This window comes from Vitis vinifera, chromosome 4, assembly GCF_030704535.1.
Source record: "Vitis vinifera cultivar Pinot Noir 40024 chromosome 4, ASM3070453v1".
Taxonomy (NCBI): domain Eukaryota; kingdom Viridiplantae; phylum Streptophyta; class Magnoliopsida; order Vitales; family Vitaceae; genus Vitis; species Vitis vinifera.
The window spans coordinates 18860988-18883861 of record NC_081808.1 but is presented as its reverse complement, the minus strand read 5'-3'; the positions used below and the strand labels follow the sequence as shown (position 1 = coordinate 18883861).

Sequence of the window (22874 nt, the reverse complement as noted above, 5' to 3'; positions counted from 1 at the left end):
GCAATTTATTATTTTGTCTCCGCCCAAGTTTGAAGCCAACTAATCAAATCATTCAAAGGAATCAAAACTTTGAAAACACAAAAATAATTCCAATTGCCCTAAAACCAACCAAATTAAAAAATGTTATTTCAACAGGGTCTGTGTGATTTCAAGAGGGTGACCACATTCCAGACATGACTGGATTAAAGGCAAACAAATCTAATTTGAACCCCTTAATCTTCAATGGGATGATATCATGGGCCCATTGTGATACAGAATGTAAAAGAAAAGAGTAATGATTCAAAATGATCGGATGGAATTGGGTTTCTTTTCTTCTTCTTTTTCTCCTCCTCCCTACAAGCTTCTTTCACTTTAAAAAAATAAAGAGGGGAAAAGCATCACCATCAAGTAGCACAAATTCACATAAACATAGTTTTAAGATACTAGACCCAAATGTCTATGAAGTTTTGAATTTCTTTTGACCCAAGCTTTTCATTTTTTTGGGGTTCTGCCCCATTATTTAAAGCTATGGGCCGTAGTTTGTTGCTGTGCAATAATGGAGGGTTTACATATGATGCTTGAGTGGAAAAAAAAAAGAAGGCGCACGTTATCATCATCAATGGTACAGAAAAGAAGCCCAGGGCCAGATGGCAGTGGCGTGAATTGGCCCACCATCCCACCTATTCTCATGTGGGTACATCTTGGAGAACACTGAGCACCCATCTTGGCTCCTCCTGGTTTTAACCATAAATCCTATGAACACCATCTCTCACTCATCCTACAATTAATTTGACCCCTTTGCAGAGATCTATAAATTGGATGTAGGAGTCAACTCCCATGTGGATGCTGCTTTTTCAAGCTATAATAGAATCAGACTTGTACCAGATTATGGATCATTATTTGAATCTCATTTAGACATTTTCTGTCAATTAAAGCTATCAGGTTATGTAATAATAAAATGAATGAAATTTTCCATAATTTAGGTGTAAACAATAAGCAATCATCTAAGGAAGCTTTCATTTTTCACTCAGAGTTGGATTAATATTACTCCCATTACATATTTCTGTAAAGTGGGTACTGGGTTCCACTGGCGCATATTGCTGTTGATCATTGCCAATTATAGTGGTCGAAGAGTCATGTAGAAGGGACTCAGCCCAATGACTGTATGATGAAAGAGAACAGCTGTTAGGATGATATGAAATTGCCTTGATTAATAACACTTGGCATTGATTTAAAAACTAAGTAAAATGCATTAGAAGATAACTGAAATTTCTGATTCAGAAACCATGTATCTTGCGACAGTGAATACAGCTTTTCTTTGTTTTCTTCTCCTGGTTTTTTCTTTTTCTGTTTTATCGAATTTTTTCCACCCAGATTCTTGTTGCGGGAACGCATGACTCCTGGAAACAAGCAGACAAAGAGCATTATCTGCTACCAGAACAATAAAAAGAAACACCATGTTTCAGCTGATTAGAGACCAAGTTGCTTGCCACGCCTGTACTTGATTTAACATTTGTCACCTAAAGCCCAATGCCCCATGTGACCACGGTCCCTGCCTGCCTTGTTACTTATCAGGCTTTCGTAAGAGTGATTGCATAACAGGAAGTTTCTCAGCAGCTCAACTGTTACTAAAATTGGTAAGAATATTGGTGGTAAAGCTAAGGTTGAAATAAATGTATTTATATGGCTCATCCACTGCATTAGGACGTAGAGAAATGAGGGCTATAGCCTATAGCAGATGGTAAGTAGTTTCCATTTGATCAATTGTTCTACTTTGGCATTTGGCATCAGCCTAAGAATAGAATAATGGGCACTATGCACATTCTCACTTACAATTTTTTAGCAATTTTCCTTGGGAAGCTAGGACCAATACCCATGACTGAAATCAAGAGTAATCAGTGATGGACAAAGGACGATCAAATGGGTGTGTGGATTAAATGCTACGCGAGGTGGTTGTTGGCTGGAGAACGTGTTCAGCCATAAAGACCCCTTGCTCCTAATGTCAAAAATTTTAGGCTGCTTCAGCAACACTTCTGATGTCTAGTTAGACTTTGTCCAGCCTTGGGTTACCAAAAGTAAAACCAATTTGGTCGGTTTAGCCTCTTAGGGAGTGATCGATGTGCTATTATTTATAACTACAAATTGGCTTTTCCCAGTACATGTCTTTCAATGTATTGGAATCAGATCAAGCGATACCCGATCAGAGGATTGTGGCCGATCAGTATCCAAACTTCCATCATAATGACCAGAATTGGTAATAGAAAATCCAAAACCACCCACAGAAATGAATAGTTAAATGAATAGATCGAACCTTCATAAACCGTTGACTATTTCAGTTCAATCGTCTTACTTCAAGCACCAGTTAGATGCCTCATATGCCACCATCAGTTTTGAAAGCTCTGGGCACAGAAGAAAATGGCTACACCCACAAAGCTATTCAGCTTGTGCTCTCTATTAATGGCCTCCCTCTTTGCTTGGTCTTCATCTGTTCAATTTGATGATCCTGGTACCTTAGTCTTACTGACCTATTTGTTTTTCACTAGTTCCAACCTCAACTGGCTAATTCTATCTATCTGTGTTTTCTTTCGTTTCCTTTTTTTGGTTGATTTGTTTAGATTGGTATTTCTGGTTTCCTCTCTATGCGTCTGCTTGTGGTGTTAATTTGATTAATGGGATCGGGGCCTTGTCATTGAAACCAATCAGAAAGATTGCTAAACTAGCACTATGGCTTGGAGTGTTTCTGTTTATTAAGGTGGCAGTGGAAGAGTTTGTATATGGAATCGCAGGGTTCTGGTCATTAGATTTAAAGGAGAAAGTTGTTAGAGAGAAATTTGGAAGTGGATTTGTGGTCAATTCCATGTATCTGCAGTTACAAGCAGCATCTGTCCAAAAAGATTACGTCAAAAGAAAGGAAAAGAAAGTGCCAAGATATGTTGAATGCGGTGAGAAAAATGAACCGCCTGGTCTTATCTTTTTACTAAATTGTGTGGGAAACATGAATTAGTATTGAGCTATGCGATTTTCAACGTAATTGATTCTGGTATCTGGGATTACAGGGATGGCAATCTTGGTGGTAGCCAGCTATGGGATGTCCTTTGGCTTCTTCGTGTTGCAAAAAGGAGAAATGAAGAGCTGATCAGACACATAAATATACCTCTATCATGTGTGATAATAGAGCTAATGTGCAGGGATGATGAAGAAACGAAGGGCTGATCTAAGAGAGTAATACATGTTAGCAATGTACTAAACTTTCTACAATAGCTTCTTTCCGATAATGCATGTCAGCTATATCAGACACTCATTATTGATATTTTCTCTGCACTCTTCTCCAAAATGATGAAAAATGGGTTCCACGCCATTTCAGAAGATGATAAGACTAGATTAGAAGCTTCATTGAGTTCATATTGTACATACATATGTAGAAATAGACTGGGTACAGTAACCTTCATTAAACTCATTATATTAAGTTCTCAATCCAATAGATTAGCAATATCATATCATCAATCATGGCCATCATTTTTGTGACTTTGAACAACCTTCAACAAATTAAGATACTGAAGCTTGTATGATGTTGGTAAATTCCAGAGAGAGGCTGCATACCATAGAGATATACTAATCAAGAAGGTAAAGCGCATGTCAGCAAATTTTATCATATTCCCCCATCTAAATTATATCAAAACATTAGGGTTGGGCCCTCATTTTTCCAGCACCAAACCAAACCTGCTGTCTGAAATCATTCCTGAATCTGCTACTCCAGGTTCATTCTAATTTGGGACGTAAAACCAAAGCAGAGAAGTCATCAAACACCAACAAGACAATTGTTCAACCGTGGACAATAATTCCTTCTACGATTCCACCCAACAAATTGACAAACAATTAAGCCTGCATATTCTGCTTCTGAAATATGGAATCAACAGAAGAACATTGGAAGTTCCTAGTATCATTTTCAGTGAATTCAGAATTTCTGCCAAATTATGTGGAAGCTCAATATTGTAAAAAAATGGGTAAACGTATTGGAATTTTCAGCATAAATAAGCTAATTTTAAACAATGCACATTTGTTATCAGAAGACTACCTACTTAAAGTGGTGCAAAATCATCTACAACTTGCTAATCCAGATAACCTTTAAGTTAAATAAATAAAAAATCAATTTTCCAGATAAGATGAGCTTCCACCCTTTCTTTGGAGACACGTGTATAAAGGAAAAAGGCATAGATACAATCTACTTAAGGGGAAAGCCATACGCCTAATTACAGAAAGATGATCTGGAGTTTAAAGAGCCTGGGTGCCATTGTCAGATTCATCCAATGTGCTCATTGCCTTGGTGTGAGTTGTACAGCTTACTAAGGTGCTAGGGACGTTATCCGCCATTCTCTCTACCAAAAATTGACACTTCTTACTAGCTGAAAGGAGTTTTATCGTCTCACAAATCTCCCATCCTCTAATCATTTAATTCTATAACCAAATGCTGTACGCTGGACAAGGGCAAAACATTGATTAAAGATCTAGTGAAGACGACCACGGCACTTGGAAGCTCCACAATGACATGGGTATCCTTCTCCAGGCAGTGGTTTATATCGATAATCATACGTCAGTTCTTCACCCAAAGATATCTGCTCATAAAAATTAAAACAGCAATTACATTAGAAGTGCAGTACTAGGACAACGGAGACTACTACTTACATTTAGAGGTGGAGTGTCACCATCCACGCGAAAACAAGTAGTGGCATGGGAAATAATCTATATGAACTGGTAAAGGATGAGTCATGGGTTATGTTTTGGCACATGGGAGGCCTAGCGCCCATTTTGAGTCCCACCCAGAAGATCCCCGCACACCCAATCATATAATGCACCTCCTCCCATTCCCAACAGGATCTATCATCTTAAAAATCATTTTAGACAACTCAATTTTCCGAGGTCTTATTAGCATGTAGAAATTTGTATTTAAAGGACAGGAAAGGGAGCTTACATCTCGATTTGCAAAGAGACCAATATGTGCAAGCTGACAATCCATGCTTTCCACAAGAACTTGGTGATTAATGAGGTTTGGTGAGCAGCTACCAACAACAATATGTCAGAACAAGTCAATAGACATTTAAACAAAGCCTTCCAATATCCTCTCAAACAAATATTGGGAAAAGCAGTAAATTCTAAAGTTTCATATTACGAGAGGAACATGAGGTGCATGAATCAAGCTTGGAACCTCAACAACATTGTACATTTGTCCCTGGCGCAAGATAAAAAATTATAATGTTTCTGTAGCTTTCATAATATTCTTTTTTTCCAAGACATATGGACTAACTACTGAGACAGAAAATAGCGATGGTAAAAAACACTTAAAGCAATTTGATCCCAGGCATCCAAATTCTCAGCAATACTTCTCTTGCAATAGGAAGGACCACTAAAAGCTCTCTTAGAAAGCATATCAAAACTGCTTTTTCTAAAAAGAACTTCAATAATGATTCCTGAACAAATTTTAGGTGACAAGTCTCTTTCCAAGCAAAAAGTATACGAAACACTAGCATCTATAATTAACCATTCTTCATTGATTGATTCCTAACTCTATCTTCAATATATGTGTGTTTCTAAAACCACTTAGAAGGGATCTAATAGTAGTTATACAAGCACAAAAATAATGTGGCTCTTGTTAACTTAATGTTCAAACACACTAGAAGTAAGCTTATGAACAAAATGGCTGCTACATTTTATATGTAGCTTTTCACAACCTGAAATATAAACCAAAAATAGTGCTCACTGCCACTTTTCTACTCACTTCTAAATTATTTAACACGCAGACAAGACATACAGCATGCTGTGTGCAACACAATAGTGATAAACACAGTGGAGACATGGTGTATGAACAAAGGAAAGCAAAAGAAGGTCAGTGGCAGTGACAGCATTACAAGGCCATGATGCAGGTTACCTATGGGGTGGCACAACATTAGTAGTCAAGGTTATAAATAAAACAATAAGTGTTGGGATAATTAGGTGAAAAATAATATTAAACTGTTGTATGTTATGTTTTAATACTGGAATCAGCTAAAACAATATAATTTGATCAAAACAACAATAAATTATAATAGCCTTTAAAACAATGGGATAATTGTTGTTAAAATCATGGCTTGTAGCAAAATACTTTGAACCATTAGTAACTACTATAATGCTACAACAACAACCATGGTTGTGGTGGCGATGGTGGTGTTTAGAATCAGCTAAAACAATATAATTTGATCAAAATAACAATAAATTATAATAGCTTTTAAAACAATGGGATAATTGTTGTTAAAAACATGGCTTCTAACACAATACCATGAACCATTAGTAACTACTATAATACTACTATATCAACCATCATTGTGGTGGTGATGTTGGCGTTAATTTGCTTTCATTAAAATCAAAATTTGAGAGATTAATTAATATATTATAAGTATTATAGTACTGCTTTTGACCATTAACAGCTGATAATCAACAACACCTTTTAGAGAAAGATCTTATTGGGTGAGGGCAGTGGGTGTAAAACTCAGGTCCTACTTCCCAATATACATATACATACATATATGGTGCGTTTGTGTTTGTGTTTGTGTGTGTGTGGATGGGTGTATGTATGTGTATATGCATTATTGGGTTAAAAGGAACATCTATGAACTTCTTTCACTACTCCCTGATTTGTACAATCCATAAATGATGCTTGAATAAATAAATATTTACTGAATACAAAAATATTTATACTATAAACTTCTCTAATCTTTCATTGCTTTCAAAATCCTTCTTTCCAAATTTCTGTCCAAATTGAGGGGCATGAAGCATGTGCCTCATGTAACTAGAAGCCATACAATTCACCGACACTTCACCTTCTTAAACAATAGTCAAACTTGGGATCAAACTGGCAGCACACCATTTGATTTTTTATCCTAATGGTTGCACAAGTAGGCAAGTTGCAATATATAGCTTCTAAACCAGAGCATAAGAAAGCATATTCCAAAAAACAGCACATAGAAACTCTTCCCTCACCTGTGATTGATGAACCGTGAAACATTTCCATATCTTGTAGCATCAATTACATAAGGAACCTGTCCTTCTACCAATCTGCTCATATCATTGATATGAGAGTCGATGTCATAAAAATAGCTGCAACCTTCTTCACCATGCCTGGACATTGTAATCAACAAAGTCAGAACATTGAATAAAATTTAACATAAAATGATGAAACCATGTCCATTAGGAAGAGTGCGAAACCTATTGTTGCCCCTCTTGTCTGCTTCTTGCTCACTTAAAACCTCTCCAATGTACTCACATATGAACGTACCCCGAAGGATTGCTTCACCTGCCCTGACTGCCCAACCCTGTGAATAATTTCAAAGAGATTAACCTAAGATTCTTGTCTTGACAACCATGAAAAAGTAGATAACTTTTTTTTTGATAGATATGAAAAAGTGGATAACATTACCTTTTCCTCTGTTCTAAAGACTTCCAACTTTACTCGCACTCCATTCTGCAAAACCCTATTCTGACATGTTCTGTTGCAGCTGCACTTGCCATTGCACTCATAGACAAGGTAACCCTCCTGCAGGATTATAAGAGAAAAAGTCTAATGTACCAACCCATGGCAATAAAGGAACAAGTCCAGGAAGAACAGTTTTGTCTTCTTGTCAATGGAGTTTGTGGCATTGTGCCCATAAAGGGAACACAGTGAAAGATTTGGACAACTTTATAACCCACTCGCATCTAGAACTTACAATTCCCTCACTTATTTCATCATTCTAGCACATGTTTGGATAAAAAGCAATTTTGGGGGATAGATTAGATAATTAGGGAAACCAAATTGGGTAATCTATGGCTTTCACTAATTGGTTATAATTTCCAGCATTCCAGATAAGAACAAAAACAAAGAAAACAGCATTCCTTCATCACCTAATAAGAAATTTCCTAACTTGTATGATAACCATGCCATTCTATCTGTATTCTAGCATAGTATAACTGATGAAGAAAAAGGACAAGGAATTCTACAAAAGCACATACTATTTCAGATGTAATCAACAATAAAAGTTCAATCATTCAATATTATCAAATTTAGAGTGATTCAGTAGAATAAATTTCATTACCTCCAAGATAATCCGTCCTTTTTCATCATATGGGAATCTGCCACTCATGGGTTTCCCATATATATCCTTTGCATCTGAATAGTCATTATCAAAGAGGTATACGTGATCACATCTTTCAGGAGAGCAAGTTGAGTGTAGACAAGCACAACCCAATTGCCAACTCTGTACCAGAAAAAAAGAGGAAAGCAAATGAAATGGCTCCAGCACGAAGGAGTTAAATACAAGTAACCTTTCACTTCTGATGCAATAAAAAAAAAATGCATGGAGCATGTGTCTGGTGTCTGTCATGTGTACGATTTGGCACAGACCAGATGCATGTGGAGAGGGAGGGAGTACAACAGTGGCATGAGAATAAATGCATTTAGAGAAAGACAGAGTAGAATAATGGTGCAAGAGTAAATTCATTAACACACACAGGAAGCCACTTCATGAGAAGATTACAGCTTCGACCATTTGGCCAATCAGGGTCACTGTAACATAGATCTTCAAAGACATAACGATAAAGAGTCTCCAACCCCAGTTTATGGTGGTCAAGTTACATATTGTATATAACAAGGATAGTTTAGTCCATAATGATATAAAGATAGCTTTACCATTAGAGAGCACTAGAACAAAGACCAAAGTAACTAGTAAAAAGGTACCTCTGCATCAAGACCAAGGGACTGGTCAAGCAATGGCTTTGTGACATAGGTAAAGCTCTCCCAAGGCATGGAGTATCTGGTGATTTGGCCATCAGAACCATCTGCAAGGATGTGAAGGGAGTCCAGAAGATCCTCATCCACTACACAGGCAATTGGAACTGATTCCTGACCAAAGCTTATATCATCACACACAACGACATCTTTTTGCAGGAGTGTGTTTCCAAAATGACGTGAATCAATGACATAATGGCACTCATCCATTTCCCACTCCTCACTCACAGGATCTAATGATGCAGAGCCATGCCCAATAGAACCATTTGAGTGTGGCATCAGCAGAGACGGTAAATGTGCGTTTGACACAGGTTTGCATCCATTAGGGCAAACAAACCCATCTTGATGCCAGCTCACTTGAATATTATGTTCACTACAGAGTTTGGCCGCCTTCAGATACAACCGTTCTGGCAAAACTCCATACTTCCCCTCCAGTAATGCTTGGAGGTTTACCTTACAGCAAGTTGAGCGAGCAATGGACAAAATATCAAGGTTACTGGGTCGGGATCTTGTTTTCTGAATCTCAGAGAATAATATCTTTGCAACATCAGAGCATTGAGATTCCACCAATCTACCAAGGCTCACTGGCTCAGTTACATGAGAAGGTGCTCTTAGTCCCCCAGAACTGGTTGAAGTAGATGCCTGGATGCGTTTCTTCATATTAGCAGTGCTCCTGTTTCTGATCTTAAATGATGCTGCTCCTAGGCCTTTCTTAAATCTAGGACGGCTAAGCCTCCCTGATTTTAATCTATAAGCATAATAACGAACCCCCTTCTTTCCAGGGCGAGAGCTAACTAGATTTGGCCCCATATGAGCAGCTTGATGGTGGCGGCCAAGATCAGGAAGCAGATCAAACTTCAACCCACAAAACCTACAAATGAACTTCCGGAAACCACCTTGACCCTCAGTGTGATTCTCCATAGAAGCTGAAGCACCCAGCTCAAGTTTCTGTGGAGAATCTTCACCTGCAGACACATTATGCTGTTGAGTAACTGTTGACAGCCTAAAATCAACAGGATGAACTGAGACCACATGCAACCACAATGCTTCCGTATTCCCAAAATGGCTGCCACAAGGAATACACTGGAAAAGCATGCATTGTTCAACAAACTGAACATGGTGTCTGTCCTGCACATGACTTTCCAGAACTTTCCTGTTTGTAAAAGAATCCAGGCAGATGGCACAAGCATAACCTCTGAACAACCATTGAGATTCCTTTTTATGATTGTCCATCCAGTGTTTGCCTATTGCTTGGTCATCAGGAAACTCCTCTGAGCAAATTTTGCACTTAATGGTCTTTTCAGTATCACAGCCACTCACAATGGCTACCGGAACAGGAACTGCTTCTTCCATTACAGAGGAGGAAACTTGTACATCAGTATCAGCATTAAAGCCCCAGAGTCTCATGAGCTTATCTTTTTCACTGCAAACCAACTTTGTCAAGAATTCCCCAACACCAGATTCTTTAGAAGCTTCAGACAGTGCCCATTGAAGTTGGACTTCCCTAGGAACTGGGTTTCTCAAGGACAGAATACTTTTGAAGAGTCTGTAGAAAAGCTCACATGCTTGATGCAAATGCAATTTTTGCTCCTGTGAACAGCAATTTCTTAAAAGATCTATAAACACTTCTTTTGAAATTATTCTGCTTTTACCATTCCTAGCACGTTTAAGCCAGCTCGGAAGGTGTTTTTCACAGTACAATGAATGTCGCTTTGGACTTTCCAAGCAAGGATCACCACCATCTTCAGGGCGTGAGCCAATGCAGTGCAGTACCTCTGCGTTCATATACCCTTTACTAGAATACTCAGGATTCTCAATCAAGTTATGTTTTCTCTCAAAGTTGTCTCCCTTCACAACTGATATCGGATCCACTTGGAGAGGGTTTTCAACTTCACCCACCAATATTATATCTTTACATAGTGTGGTTTCTGAAATTGATATATTCTCCTCATGTTTTCTCTTAAGTTTATTCTCTGGTGAAGTCAAGGTCCTTTTTGTGTCACTCTGGGGTCTGTGTTTCTTACAGAATGAGGAGCCATAGAGAGACCGATGCTTGCATCGAGTGCCAAGAGTTGTGGTACCTTCACACATTGGCATATCAACAGGGGGAGCTACATCTGCTTTTGCAGAGTTCCCCACAAAACGAGAGGCCAAATGCACACAACAATACACATCACCATCATTTGCCCACCTCACACATTGTCTACCTTTTGCTTCAATAAAAGCTATACATTGGCGATTTTTGTTCCCAGGATCCAAGGATTTCTTAGCAACCACCTCACTCACAGGTGTCATTTCCACATCTTTGGTTTGGAAAAGTTCTGGATTTCCAGATTCAACTACAATTTCATTCCATCTATCAGTGGCACTACCTGGAGAATTTGTTGTTACAGCTCCCTCCCCAAAAACTTCCTCCTTATAAGGTTCAGATGCTGATGGAGCATCATGCACTATATCTCGACTATCAAAAAATCCGGAATCAATGTCGACAGTTACAGCCTGATGTAAACCCCCTGTCTCAACCACTGAAGCATGGGTCTCTGCACGACGAACTTCAAGCTTGGGCCTCTTCCTGTTAATTTGGAGGCTTGAGGTCAAGGGGTTATCACCGCTCTGTTGTTTTATGTCTCCACTGCTAGAGATGGGATGAGATGTTGAAAACCATTTCATAACTTCATGCTTCCAGGTCTTCCACTCAGAACCCAACTCAGGTTGCACTGGTGCATCCCAGAGTGAGCTGACTTCATTCCACAGAATGGAACCAAACAATTCCTGGATCAGAAAGGAAAAAAGAAAACCATGAGCCAACAGTGGGATAAAGTCCACTATTAAGATAATTTCAAGAAAAACAGGGCCTATTCACTGTCATGGGGGCTTTAGAATTAAATTGATAGAAGTATCTTCATTCTTTTCTCACTAAGCAACATCTCAGAAAATGGCTCCCCTGAAAGCAGCTTTAAATAACACACTTCAAGAAACTAATTGCAATATTCTAAGACAATCTTGAAACTTCTATGAACTGGTTACCTCAAGATAACAACACTACACCACTCCAATTCAGAAGGCAAACACCAGAAGCAGGTAACTTCTGAATTATAAGTTGCAACAAATCAAAGGCAGGACAGGAAAACATGCAATAACAATCCATTATCACCTTTTAGACTTTTATATGGAGTTCTAACAGCTATTTATCTTATTCCTTACTCCATTATGGCATAATGGGTGTAACAGAAAGAAGTTTCTATTCCACAAGAGGTATCGGTAGTCTAAGTTTCTCAAAAGATTAGAAAACTAAATCACTCTTGTTGAAGTCTTAGGTCTAGCTAATCCCAAGATTGATCAAAACCCAATACTGTACAACATTGATCAAAACACAGATATATACCAATGCCAACTGTATGGGTTGAACAAGCTGCCCATCGCCAAACCAGAACCTACCTTGGGTTTGAGGTGCTCAAGCCATATCCCAGTTAAAAGAGGAATAATTGCATTTTTAGCATATCTTGTTTACTTTGTCCATTTTATTGTTTTATAATGCTTGTTGTCCAGACATATATTAGATCATGGCTGCAAATGATATATTGAAGGAGACTAGAAATGACTCCTTGGAAGAAAATGAGGGGAAATTTTATCACCTAGTCAAGCTAGATGTTCTAAGTAACCACAATGATAAATAGAGAAACATTTGAAACTATATTTAAGAATCTTAATGGACTAGTGATTAGGAAGGATTGGGACCTTGTCAAAAGTAGACTTTCCTTTGTGGTGGATAACAAGCAGAGGGTGAAATTTTGGAAGGATAAGTGGTGTGAGACTACACCTTTGTGTGCTTCCTTCCTTTCTTTATTTGCTTTAGCTGTCTCCAAGGAGGAATGAGTGAAGGATATTTGGAATTCCTTAGTTGTAAGGGGGAGTTAGGGCCTTGTTTTCTCTAGACCTTTTAACAATTAGAAGGTGGATGAAGTGGAAAGTTTTTTGTTGTGCCTGCATGGGAAGAGAGTGCATAAGGATGAGGAGGACAGGGTTCTTTGGACAGAGATAAAGAGTGGCAAGTTTCACTGTTAAGTCTCTCTATAAAACCTTGTAGCCCAGCAATTTAGTTTCTTTTCCAATGAAAATCATTTGGAATCCATGAGTGCAACCTAAAGTGAGCTTCTTTGCTTGGGAGGCAACATGGGGAAAAGCTTTAACCCTGGACCAAATTCAGAAAAGAGGATGGTCCTTAGCGAATAGATGTTATCTTTGTCAAATGCATGAACAATCCATAGATCGCATCCTTTTCCACTGTGTAAAGACAAGAGTTTTATGGGAGATGTTTTGTACTCTTTTTTGGGTATCTTAGGTGCTTCCTTCTTCGGTTAAAGCAATGCTTTTGGGTTGGAATGGTTCATTTGTGGGTAAAAAGCACAAGAAAGTTTGGAAGGCAAGCCCCTTGTGCATTTTTTGGATAGTTTGGAAGGCAAGGAATAGAATTGCCTTCAAAGATGACATGGTTTCCATCCAAAGGCTAAGCTTTCCTTAGTCAGAGACTAAGATGTTTGTAAAGGATGGCCCATCCTTCAACACTAATTAGTTTCATTGATTTGTTGGGCACTCGTTGAGGGTGGGGATGTTTTTTGCACCTCCTTTTTGGCAGCTTCTTTTTTGTTTGAGCTATGTGGGGGTGGGTGTATTTTATCTTGTATACCTTTGGTCGCTCTTTTGGCACCCCTTTTAAATATAATCTTCTTTATTTATCAAAATATATATATATATATATATATATATATATATATATATATATATATATATATATCACCCTCAAGGTTATAACAAAAAGCCATTATACATTACACATAAAAGCACAATTGTACTTAATAACATATAAAAGCAACTACACAAAATCTAATTCATAAAATAGCACTGAACAAGTATTTGTCAGATTGGCCTTGGCTGGACCAAGTCCCTCGAAGCATCAAACCACTCATAAACCTAAGAATACACTGAGGTTTTTTAAGCCCACCACAATCCTGCATGTAAGAACTGCAACATAAGATTTTGAAAACTGATTGGAAAAGGTTCAACTCAAACTTGCAGCACCAGCGATGTTCTTATGAGGAGAGTATAGTAGATGACCAACAAATGCAGTCTTTGTAAATTCAGTAAGGAATCATCAAACCACATTCTTATCCATTGTGATAAAACCAAAGGTTGTGAGATATGTTGTTTGCAATATTTGGACTACAGTGGGTGTTTCCATATTCTGAGACAGATCACTTTTGGGTTGGAAGTTGAGGGTATTGGCAAAAGGAGAAGGAGGATGTGGAGTATGGCTCCCCTTTGTTTGTTCTGTTGTGTGTGACATGAAAGAAACAAAAGGATATTCAACGGGGAAGAGCTTGACAACCATAAGCTGAAAGAGACACTAATTAGGTCTCTTATGGAATCGGCTAGAGCCCTGTTCGAGGGAGAATGTGCTTCTCTGTTAGATTTTATAGATAACTTGATCTATCAATAGTGGTTTTAATTAATCTTATCTTTGGTGTCATTTCCTTTTTGTCTGTGTGGCAAATCTTGTATACTCCCTGTGTATAAAGGGTGTCTCCCCCTTTTTTGATTGGCCCTTATTAATGTATCCTTTTGCAGCACTAGTGGCTATGATAGAGTGGCAATCATGGAGTAGAATTCGTGGCATCAGTGAAGGTGGAGGTTAGGCAGTGGTGATTGTGATGGCAATGCTACCAGTGCTTTATCAGTGGTAGACATTGTGGATATGATGGTTCAAGTGCATTGGGGATGGCAATGGTAGTAACATGAAGAAAAAGGAATATCTTTTTTCTTTCAAAAGCAATAACTTCTCAGTTTTCATTCTTATCGTTTGTTTGTAAGAAGGGTCTTCCAGGCATATTACCAATTATTCTTTCCTCTAAAAGCAAGAAATAAACTTTCAAGGTGCTACCAAAAAGTCTTTTAGTATCAATTCATACAGATATTTGGTACTCAAATACAGGTATTGAATCTTAAGCAGCAACAACTCAACATAACTTCAGAAAACTTACCCCAGGGTATTTTCATCTTATTTTTCTTCTATATGCAGCTAATCTTGCCACAGCATATACCTTATTAAGAGCAAGGTAGCATATCATACATTAAGATGTTTTATTAATGAAGCCATATTGCATCTTTTTTTTTAAGGCAAGTGAAGCCATATTGCATATTCTTCCCTCTTGTTTCCAAAGTCAACTATCCAATAGATGACAAACTATAATATAGCACACCAAATCTGATGCCTGCTTAACATGAAAGAGCAACAAAAGATGGGTCTATACCTCCTTCAGTATTTCAACAGATTCAGCACTATCTGCACTATGACACCGTTCTACCCAAGATCGAAAAGAATGTTGTACCCAGTCAGGACTTATGTAGTTCATCAATATCATCTGTGAAGAAAAGAAGTGTAACTTTAAAATTAAGCAAAAGCAGAGAAAAGAAAAAAATCTCTATTTGTTAATAACAAAACGAAAAAATATATATCATGATATCAGCATAATCAAAAATACTGAGCAGAAATACTCTTCAAATATCATGATAAATGGATTTTACTGTCCATGCAAGATAAATACTTTTTTTTTTTTTATAAGCGTCCATACAAGATAAATATGCAAGGTAGGACTCCATATTCAATAGCCTATTAAAGATTTTATCCAGATAAGACCATCATAAACATCAAATTGTATGTATCCTACCATGGAGCACTAAGAAGTTGTAAATAGCAGGTTATTGATTATCAAATTAATGTTGTAACTTCAAGATGTAACTACCAGTGTATTAGGGTTGCACCCCTATTTTTGTTAGGGGCTCTTAATCAATGTTTTTGTTTGCCTATCAAAAAGAATACATTATGACTGAATAAAATTAAGATGTCTATACTGTCAAGCACCAACAACAGCATGCCATGAAAACATACAAGCTCATAACTACCTAACCAACACCCTGCCATATTGTCAAAAAAGTCCAAAAGTTTGAACACCCTGTGGTAAAGGGAAAACCGGCTACTTGTTTATCCTATTTCCTTCCTTTTTCTCCTTCTATATTGATAGTGAAGCAAGCCAAGGGTTGTTTTTTGGGGATTTTTACCATTCTTATGACAAGCATAAAATTGTCTTATTTCAACTAATCCAATGAATAAATGCAAGTGATACCATATTCCCAGGAATAATATATGTACTTTTAAAATTAGAGAGGAAAAGGACCTCATATCAAAGAAAATATGGAAAGGGCCAGCTAAGCTTCAGTGACCCTCTTCTTCATAAACAAAGTGCAGGATTATAGTGCATTATCCTCTCTAAGCTATTTAGAAGCAGGTTACCTACTTGTATATTAGCAACAAAAGAGATGCTTTCACTATTAATTTCATGAGGCACTGAGAAAAATAGACTGTGCTAGTTACCCATAGGTTTACAGACCCACCCCATATTGCAAGGCATCCCCTAAATCCCATGCAATCTGTTACATCTGAATGCATTATATTTATATCCAGTATGTCCATAACTCATATCAAGCCACACATTCTTTTTTATTAAAGAAAAACCACGGCACCTTAACCGTCATGACATTTGATCACTTAACATTGTATCATAAAATAACTAATAACTTTATCACGATTATCATAGTAAAGTAAGTTACAATTTTCAGCAATACAGTCAGATACAGATAGTCAAAATGATATCAGACCATGTAGACATGCATGTCATCAAAGGACTCACCAATTTATTCACATGAAACTACCCTATACCTATCATGCCCCAAAGGTACAAGCAAGATCACCTATTTTATTGGGATTCGAATGTAACATCTCACTGCAGCCCCAAAAGGCAACCACCAACAACAGCACCCAAGAGATGGCGTTTTTTTTTTTTTTTCTTGGATAAGCCAGGTGACAGCAGTACAATAAACAGGGGAGTTTACTCTCCTAGGATGCCAGAAATCTTTATCTAGGAAACATTCCAAGCTCCATAACCACTACAGAAACCTTATAATGCCACAATAAACCTTGCTTTTAGGTTAATGACAGTCAGTACAGACATCAACACATGTAAACGCATATATACAATCAGCACTCTAAACACAATCAATTTTAAATTTTTCCTTTACCATTATCGTAAGTCATTTTCAGAGAACACAATGCCTCTTTCTCACGACCTAATCCAATTTGTCAAAAATACACATAGTGACTAAGAGGAAAAAACCAAAACAGAGAATGGATCAGTCCTCACACCACAGATACTATTAACCTCCTCCCTTTCAAACCTATTCCTGCACCTCAACGGATCCATCCATATCCATCCCATAAAAGTTGCATCACTTTCAGACTACCACTCAAACCTATTTCCCCAAGCTGCAGTTCAATGTGCATGGATATCCAAATACCAGATACCACCAACTAATTGAGGGAATACAATCACAAACAATATCTCAATAAAATGGTGAAACTCGTGCGTGAATATGAGGCTAAGGGGAATGAGGAATTAAGCCAAGTCTAAGCATTAAATTGATGAAGTGCCAGGGTCAGCCCACTGACACATGTGAAAAACTCATCTAAAGCTATGTGGAACAAGAAAGAGAACTCTGACATTATTTCCACTAATTAATGTCATAGATTTTCAGCATGAACATTATAAAAATAATATGGTCAAAAATGCATAAAATGAACTTAAAAGCATTGCAATCTTAGAAGGCCTTCAACACACTCCATGAGGATAATGATCTTTAATGTTTTAAAGACAACACATGCAATGAAGATAGTAAAACCAAAATAACCTATGTCAGATGAGAAAACATAAAGAACTATTCTACTTCCTTATCAACGAATGGGGAGGCAAGAGATTACACTCTGAAGCCTTGGAAGCATTCTTCCAAGATCAGAATACCCTTTACAGCGGGAAGCTTCCATTGCAAATTCCTTCCAGGACATCACATTACGAACATTCTCTGTCAGGGCCTACAGAGTTGAGCAGATATTGAGTAAAAACACACAGGCAAAGGAGAATGAAAAGTGAGAGGAAGAGAAAGGTACCATATACCTCAATATGTAATTGATCGCTGATATGTAGCATGCCAACAGCTAACTTTTGCATGATAAAACGGCGTGCAATAGTCAAATCTTTAACCATTTCCAATCCAACATTATGTGTCTTGTGTGCAATGGGCTGTGGAAACTTATTAATTGGGCACACAAGAAGAATATCTGCCCAAGAATAAATTCTTGTGTGAGGAAAAAATATGACAACATACTTCTTCCTGTCATGAGTTGGCTTCGCTTTCAAAGTTGATAATGGCCAATCAGCCCTTGAGCATCTGATTCCTGCTTGCCATTTCCCTCGCCACTATACTTGGAAAAACAGAGAGACAGAAATATGAAAATAAAGTCAGCTCATGGTTATCTTTTTTCATGGCACATATTATATTAGTAAAATTTCCATCATACCAAATCTTTTACCTGATACCTGGGACCAAGACACTTAAAGGGTGTGTTCATGGAACCCAGTACAAATGCTAGAAAATGGTGTGCATCTTAAGTGTCATATTTGCTTACTCCCCAAATTAAATGATAGTAGAGCATGGCATAATAACCTATTTTCCTCTCTTTTCACATTCTATACAGCCAGATTGAGGTGTATAGAATGTCAAATGTGCGTATAGAGTCACCTGTAACCAACTAGGAATCTTTTATTCCTTTTCCATTTTTGGTCTACATGTTGGGTACATACCATATTAATAAGCATATTGGACATATATACCACACCCAAGTCCTTGTCATGTGATGTCCAAAATGGTTGTTTCACATACTTTAAAAATGTCCATTTAATGGAGCTTCCAGCAACAATGTTTCCAGGGTATATCCACAGGACCACAAAAGAGGGAAGAATATGAAAACTAGAAAGAAATCATGGTGAATCAAAAGGACAGTTCTTTACAAGGAAGAGAACCAACTGTTCCTTAAAAAGGGAACACTTTCACTCTGTCTAAAGATAGCAATGCTGTACTTTAAAGAGACTAGGATAGATTATCTATGAAAATTTGAACAGATTAAACTCAAACCAAACAAGCCACCAAAATTATATATCCATGATGTGAGCATGAACAAAATCATATGATCCACAAAGGAAGAAAAAGTTGACAGAATGAAGATAATATTAGTACCTTGACCCATAATGCCACGGTCTCATCTTGTTCTAGCCACTTGGGCTCTGAAACAGACAACTCCCCCTCCCCAGTGTTGCTTGGCAGTTCACTCTCAATGGTATCCACAATGAGATGAGAGCTATCAGAGGCTAAGCAAGGTTCTGTGCAACCATTCTGCACATTTAAGTTGCCATCTTCAAAATATAGAGAATTACAAGGTTGCTTTTGGTCCTCCACCTCACAATCAAAATACAAAGCTCCACTACAGTGACCCTCTGAAGTAGGCAGCTCCTCAACCCTCCCTTCGACTTCACCCTTTTTTTCTTTCTGAGATCTTTCCGCATTTAGCAATAATTTATCCATTTTATCATCTGCCAATTGAACTTGTTGTCCATGTTCAACACAGTTTGAATCTCCATCATATATAAAAGTTGTTCCTGGACTCTGTTGAGGACAATCAGATTCTCCAACATACTGAACTCCAGAACAAGGAAGTACTTCCATACTGCACTAAAATTCGTGATGCCATACAATGTCTATATTTTATTGATTAAACCCAACTCACCTTCCCTGTCCAAAGTCCAACCCATGATGAGTCAGGTACATGAATTAAAAACCATCAATGACACATAAATGACGGCTCAAGCAAAACATAGAAACAGAAATGCATTTTCCTCTATACGAATAACAATATGGATATGTCACAACACTTGCCTGTGTGCTTAAATACAAAGATACTAGATTAGAATAATACGAAGCCACTTTAGGATAAAAGTAAACTATGTAGCTCATAATTTGGCTCCAATAGAAGCTGGTATTTGTAACAATTTGCACATCAACCATAGGATAACAGGAGACATATTGTGGCATTAATCAACCAAATAGGCCAACTATGGCAAAGAAGATCCTTCTGGAGAGTTGCAATAAATGAAACATAACAAGTAGATGCATGCCATATTTGAGGCTAGTACATACTGGAGAGAGCATCTTTTTCTTGCCGCTCATCACTAACATAGGTGTCTTTTTCTGTATTGCTATTTTTTCTTTTACAAGAAACAGCAATCCGGTAATGTTGCCATTTGATACTCATGGTGAAAATTTGAACTAGAAATCTTCTCATAACCACATAGAACCAGACTGTACGGTATATGAAATGACTATTCTAATTACATCTAAAACCAATCAGGGTGAATCCACAGTCCAAATAATACAGTTCCCTTAAAATTATGTTCTTATGGAAAACAACCAAAACCTTAACAAAAACCAGATCAAAATGACTTCAATGTCCACTTTTACCAGCTTTTTAAGTTCAATGAAACCAAAATAACTAATTAACTAAAAAGGATTATTCTGTGTCTCACACATAATGCCATGTGGTGGCACATAGCAAGCATTAACATTCACTAACAATATCAATTAAGTTAAAGGCTGGGTAAGAATACCATATTACTTAAATCTCACTTGACAAGCTTAACCACCATTTTCAACCAGAACAATCGAGCCAGACATCCCTAGTTCATCAAGAGGTCCCCATGAAATTGGTAATATCATAGCACATTTATGCCAAACAACACCAGGCACATATGTCTTACAGGAAATTAAATATAAATTTTAACCATTAGCTGTTTCATGCCTCAATTCATAATGATTCTCACTTTAGGGATTGACAATAATCCACCCATCAATTTTCTAGAGTCCCAATAAAATTTCTTTCTATACAGAATGATAATAATAACAATATTAACATTTAATACACTAACGGTATAAAAATAAAAAATTTTAAAAAAATAAAATAAAAAAGAAAAAAAAACAGCATTCACTTGCTTTAAAAATAATAAACAATAATGACATGACCAAATAGTTTATTACTATTCAATAAAATGGGTTGTATGAATTTAGCAAAATTTGCTTCCAAAAATAAATTTTAAGCGATTAAAAAAAAAAACGGCATTAACGGAGACAACATCTGCATGAAAAAATGAAACAGCTAAGCCGCATGCAAAACTGTAAAGCCCGGTCGCCTGCTAGATAGCATTACCCTGTAACGAAATGATCGTGCATATGAAGGATCTGAATTCCAGGAACCGACGTTTAAGTTGCAGTGATCGTCATTGACTAAAACCCTAATCAGAGAAGACCAAATTACAGAAACCCAACAATAATCTTGCATTAAAACCCTAGCATTATTTTCCCTTATTGATAATACAATTACCAAAAAAAACCCTACAATAATCAACAACATCCAAAACCCATATACAGATCAGCAATCCAAAAGGTGGGTCCAAATCAAAAATCAAAATCATCTAACCGTGTATAAGAAAAACCACAATCAATGTCCCCAAAATCCCTTGATTGATTTTAATTAACCCATGAAATCAAGTAAGGGTTCTTCCCTATTCTGATTTGTCGCATGGGCTGTACCTAATATATAATAAAAATATATAAGGTCACAAACATGTCACATATATGCCATGGCCTACGCTTAGATACAGAGACACCAAATAGAACCGGAGAATGGTGGTAATGTACCTTTAAAGATGGGCAGGAGAGGTGGATTTTGCACGAGCATCACCTTTTCCCATTGTTGTTCGGGTGAAATTTGTGGGAATTTTTCCTCTATTCCTACTAATGGATGTGCTACGGGGCCAGTTTTTTTTTTTTTTCCCTTTCTTTTTTTTTCTCTTTTAGGTCTGGGTGTGTACCATGGCAAAAAATATAAGAGAAAAGAGACAGATTGGAGAGGAGAGAGAGAATTGGGGAGGAGAAACTATGGTTGTAACCTGTGGGTGTGGGGCACAAAAGAAATGGTATTGTGAAAACCTAAGGGCTAAGGCTGAGTGAGTGGTTGAGTTCTATATGGATCGCGATTCTATAGACCCATATGGGTAACGTGGCTGGGGGGGTCTTCATTTATAGGGTTTCACCTTTTGTCATATTGTTTTCTTCTTATTATTATTTTCTTTCAATATATTCACTGGGTTTGGAAGTTTCGTGACTTGGGTCGGTGCGCCGGTTCAGAATTTGGGTCGCCAGACTCGCCACCCCCCTCCTTCTACTATCTGTCGATTACCACCAAAATTAAGATCGTAGCCGTAGGTGGAAAGGATTACATTCATAATTTTGATGAGACTGGTGCGGCTCGATTCAATTTTATTAATTTTGTCAAGTGGCCTTTTCCTTGTCCACAACTTAATTAGATGGGAACCCCTCATCTACCCAAATGGTGATATGGGTTTGTTTTTAGTAATAATCCCTTGATTCTGATCAACCATTTGATTTTTATTTTTATTTTTTAAAATAAATGTAATAATTCAAGACATATTTTAATAATAAAAAGAACCGCTATTAACTTTTAACTTTTTGACTGCCCTTCAATTGGAAAATTTTTAGAATAAGAAATAAGGTCATGTTTGAATTGATGGATGGGAAGGGAAAGATAGGAATCATTGTTCCATTTTTCTTTCCTATTGACTTTGGAATTGAATTTATTTTTGCAATTTCCATTTTTAACTTTTGCTTCCAATATAAATTGTAGCATGAAATCCCTTATAAATTCAAAAATGGCATGAACGAAATAATAATAATAATATTTACTAAAATGCAAAATAATTTCTAAATAATATTAAAGATTTCATACTTTTTTTATGACAAATATTATGATACAATATATTTATTTCAAGCTTATATATATCAATATGGTATAATAGATTTCTTTGGATCTCGCAATAGAGGATATTAAAATAATTTATAATTTTCTTCACAAACATAGGTGGTGGGAAATTTAATTTACTCACCCACTTTTTTTTTATTAGTGTTATATGACCTACCTAAATTAATAAAATTAAATAAAGATAATAGAGTAATAACATATGGAAAGAAAAAAATCAAAGTAATTTTTATTTGAGATACTTGAAAAAAAATATTTATTATATATATA

General features: G+C 37.0%; 2 protein-coding genes across 3 annotated transcripts; one reads left to right on the top strand and one right to left on the bottom strand.

Moving 5' to 3' along the window:
- Window positions 1–2035: 2035 nt before the first annotated feature.
- On the top strand, window positions 2036–3287 carry LOC100853825 (uncharacterized). The gene is made up of 3 exons (XM_003631813.4): window positions 2036–2485; window positions 2595–2921; window positions 3036–3287. The coding sequence occupies exons 1-3, from the start codon at window positions 2395–2397 to the stop codon at window positions 3113–3115; spliced, it is 498 nt and encodes a 165-aa protein (XP_003631861.1). The 5' UTR covers window positions 2036–2394; the 3' UTR covers window positions 3116–3287.
- A 682-nt stretch (window positions 3288–3969) lies between these two features.
- On the bottom strand, window positions 3970–21875 carry LOC100251309 (histone-lysine N-methyltransferase SUVR5). 2 transcript variants are annotated; one of them, XM_010650910.3, is made up of 13 exons: window positions 21467–21875; window positions 20976–21060; window positions 18956–19507; window positions 17836–18138; window positions 17643–17753; window positions 15082–15192; window positions 8723–11545; window positions 8082–8243; window positions 7427–7543; window positions 7216–7322; window positions 6991–7128; window positions 4949–5036; window positions 3970–4592 (listed from the first exon to the last, which is right to left on the bottom strand). In XM_010650910.3, exons 3-13 carry the CDS (start codon window positions 19439–19441, stop codon window positions 4485–4487), a joined length of 4554 nt encoding a protein of 1517 aa, XP_010649212.1. In that variant the 5' UTR covers window positions 19442–19507; window positions 20976–21060; window positions 21467–21875; the 3' UTR covers window positions 3970–4484. The 2 variants fall into 2 exon arrangements, with proteins under 2 accessions (XP_010649212.1, XP_002269759.2); XM_002269723.5 differs by lacking the exon at window positions 20976–21060.
- Between the last annotated feature and the right edge of the window lie 999 nt (window positions 21876–22874).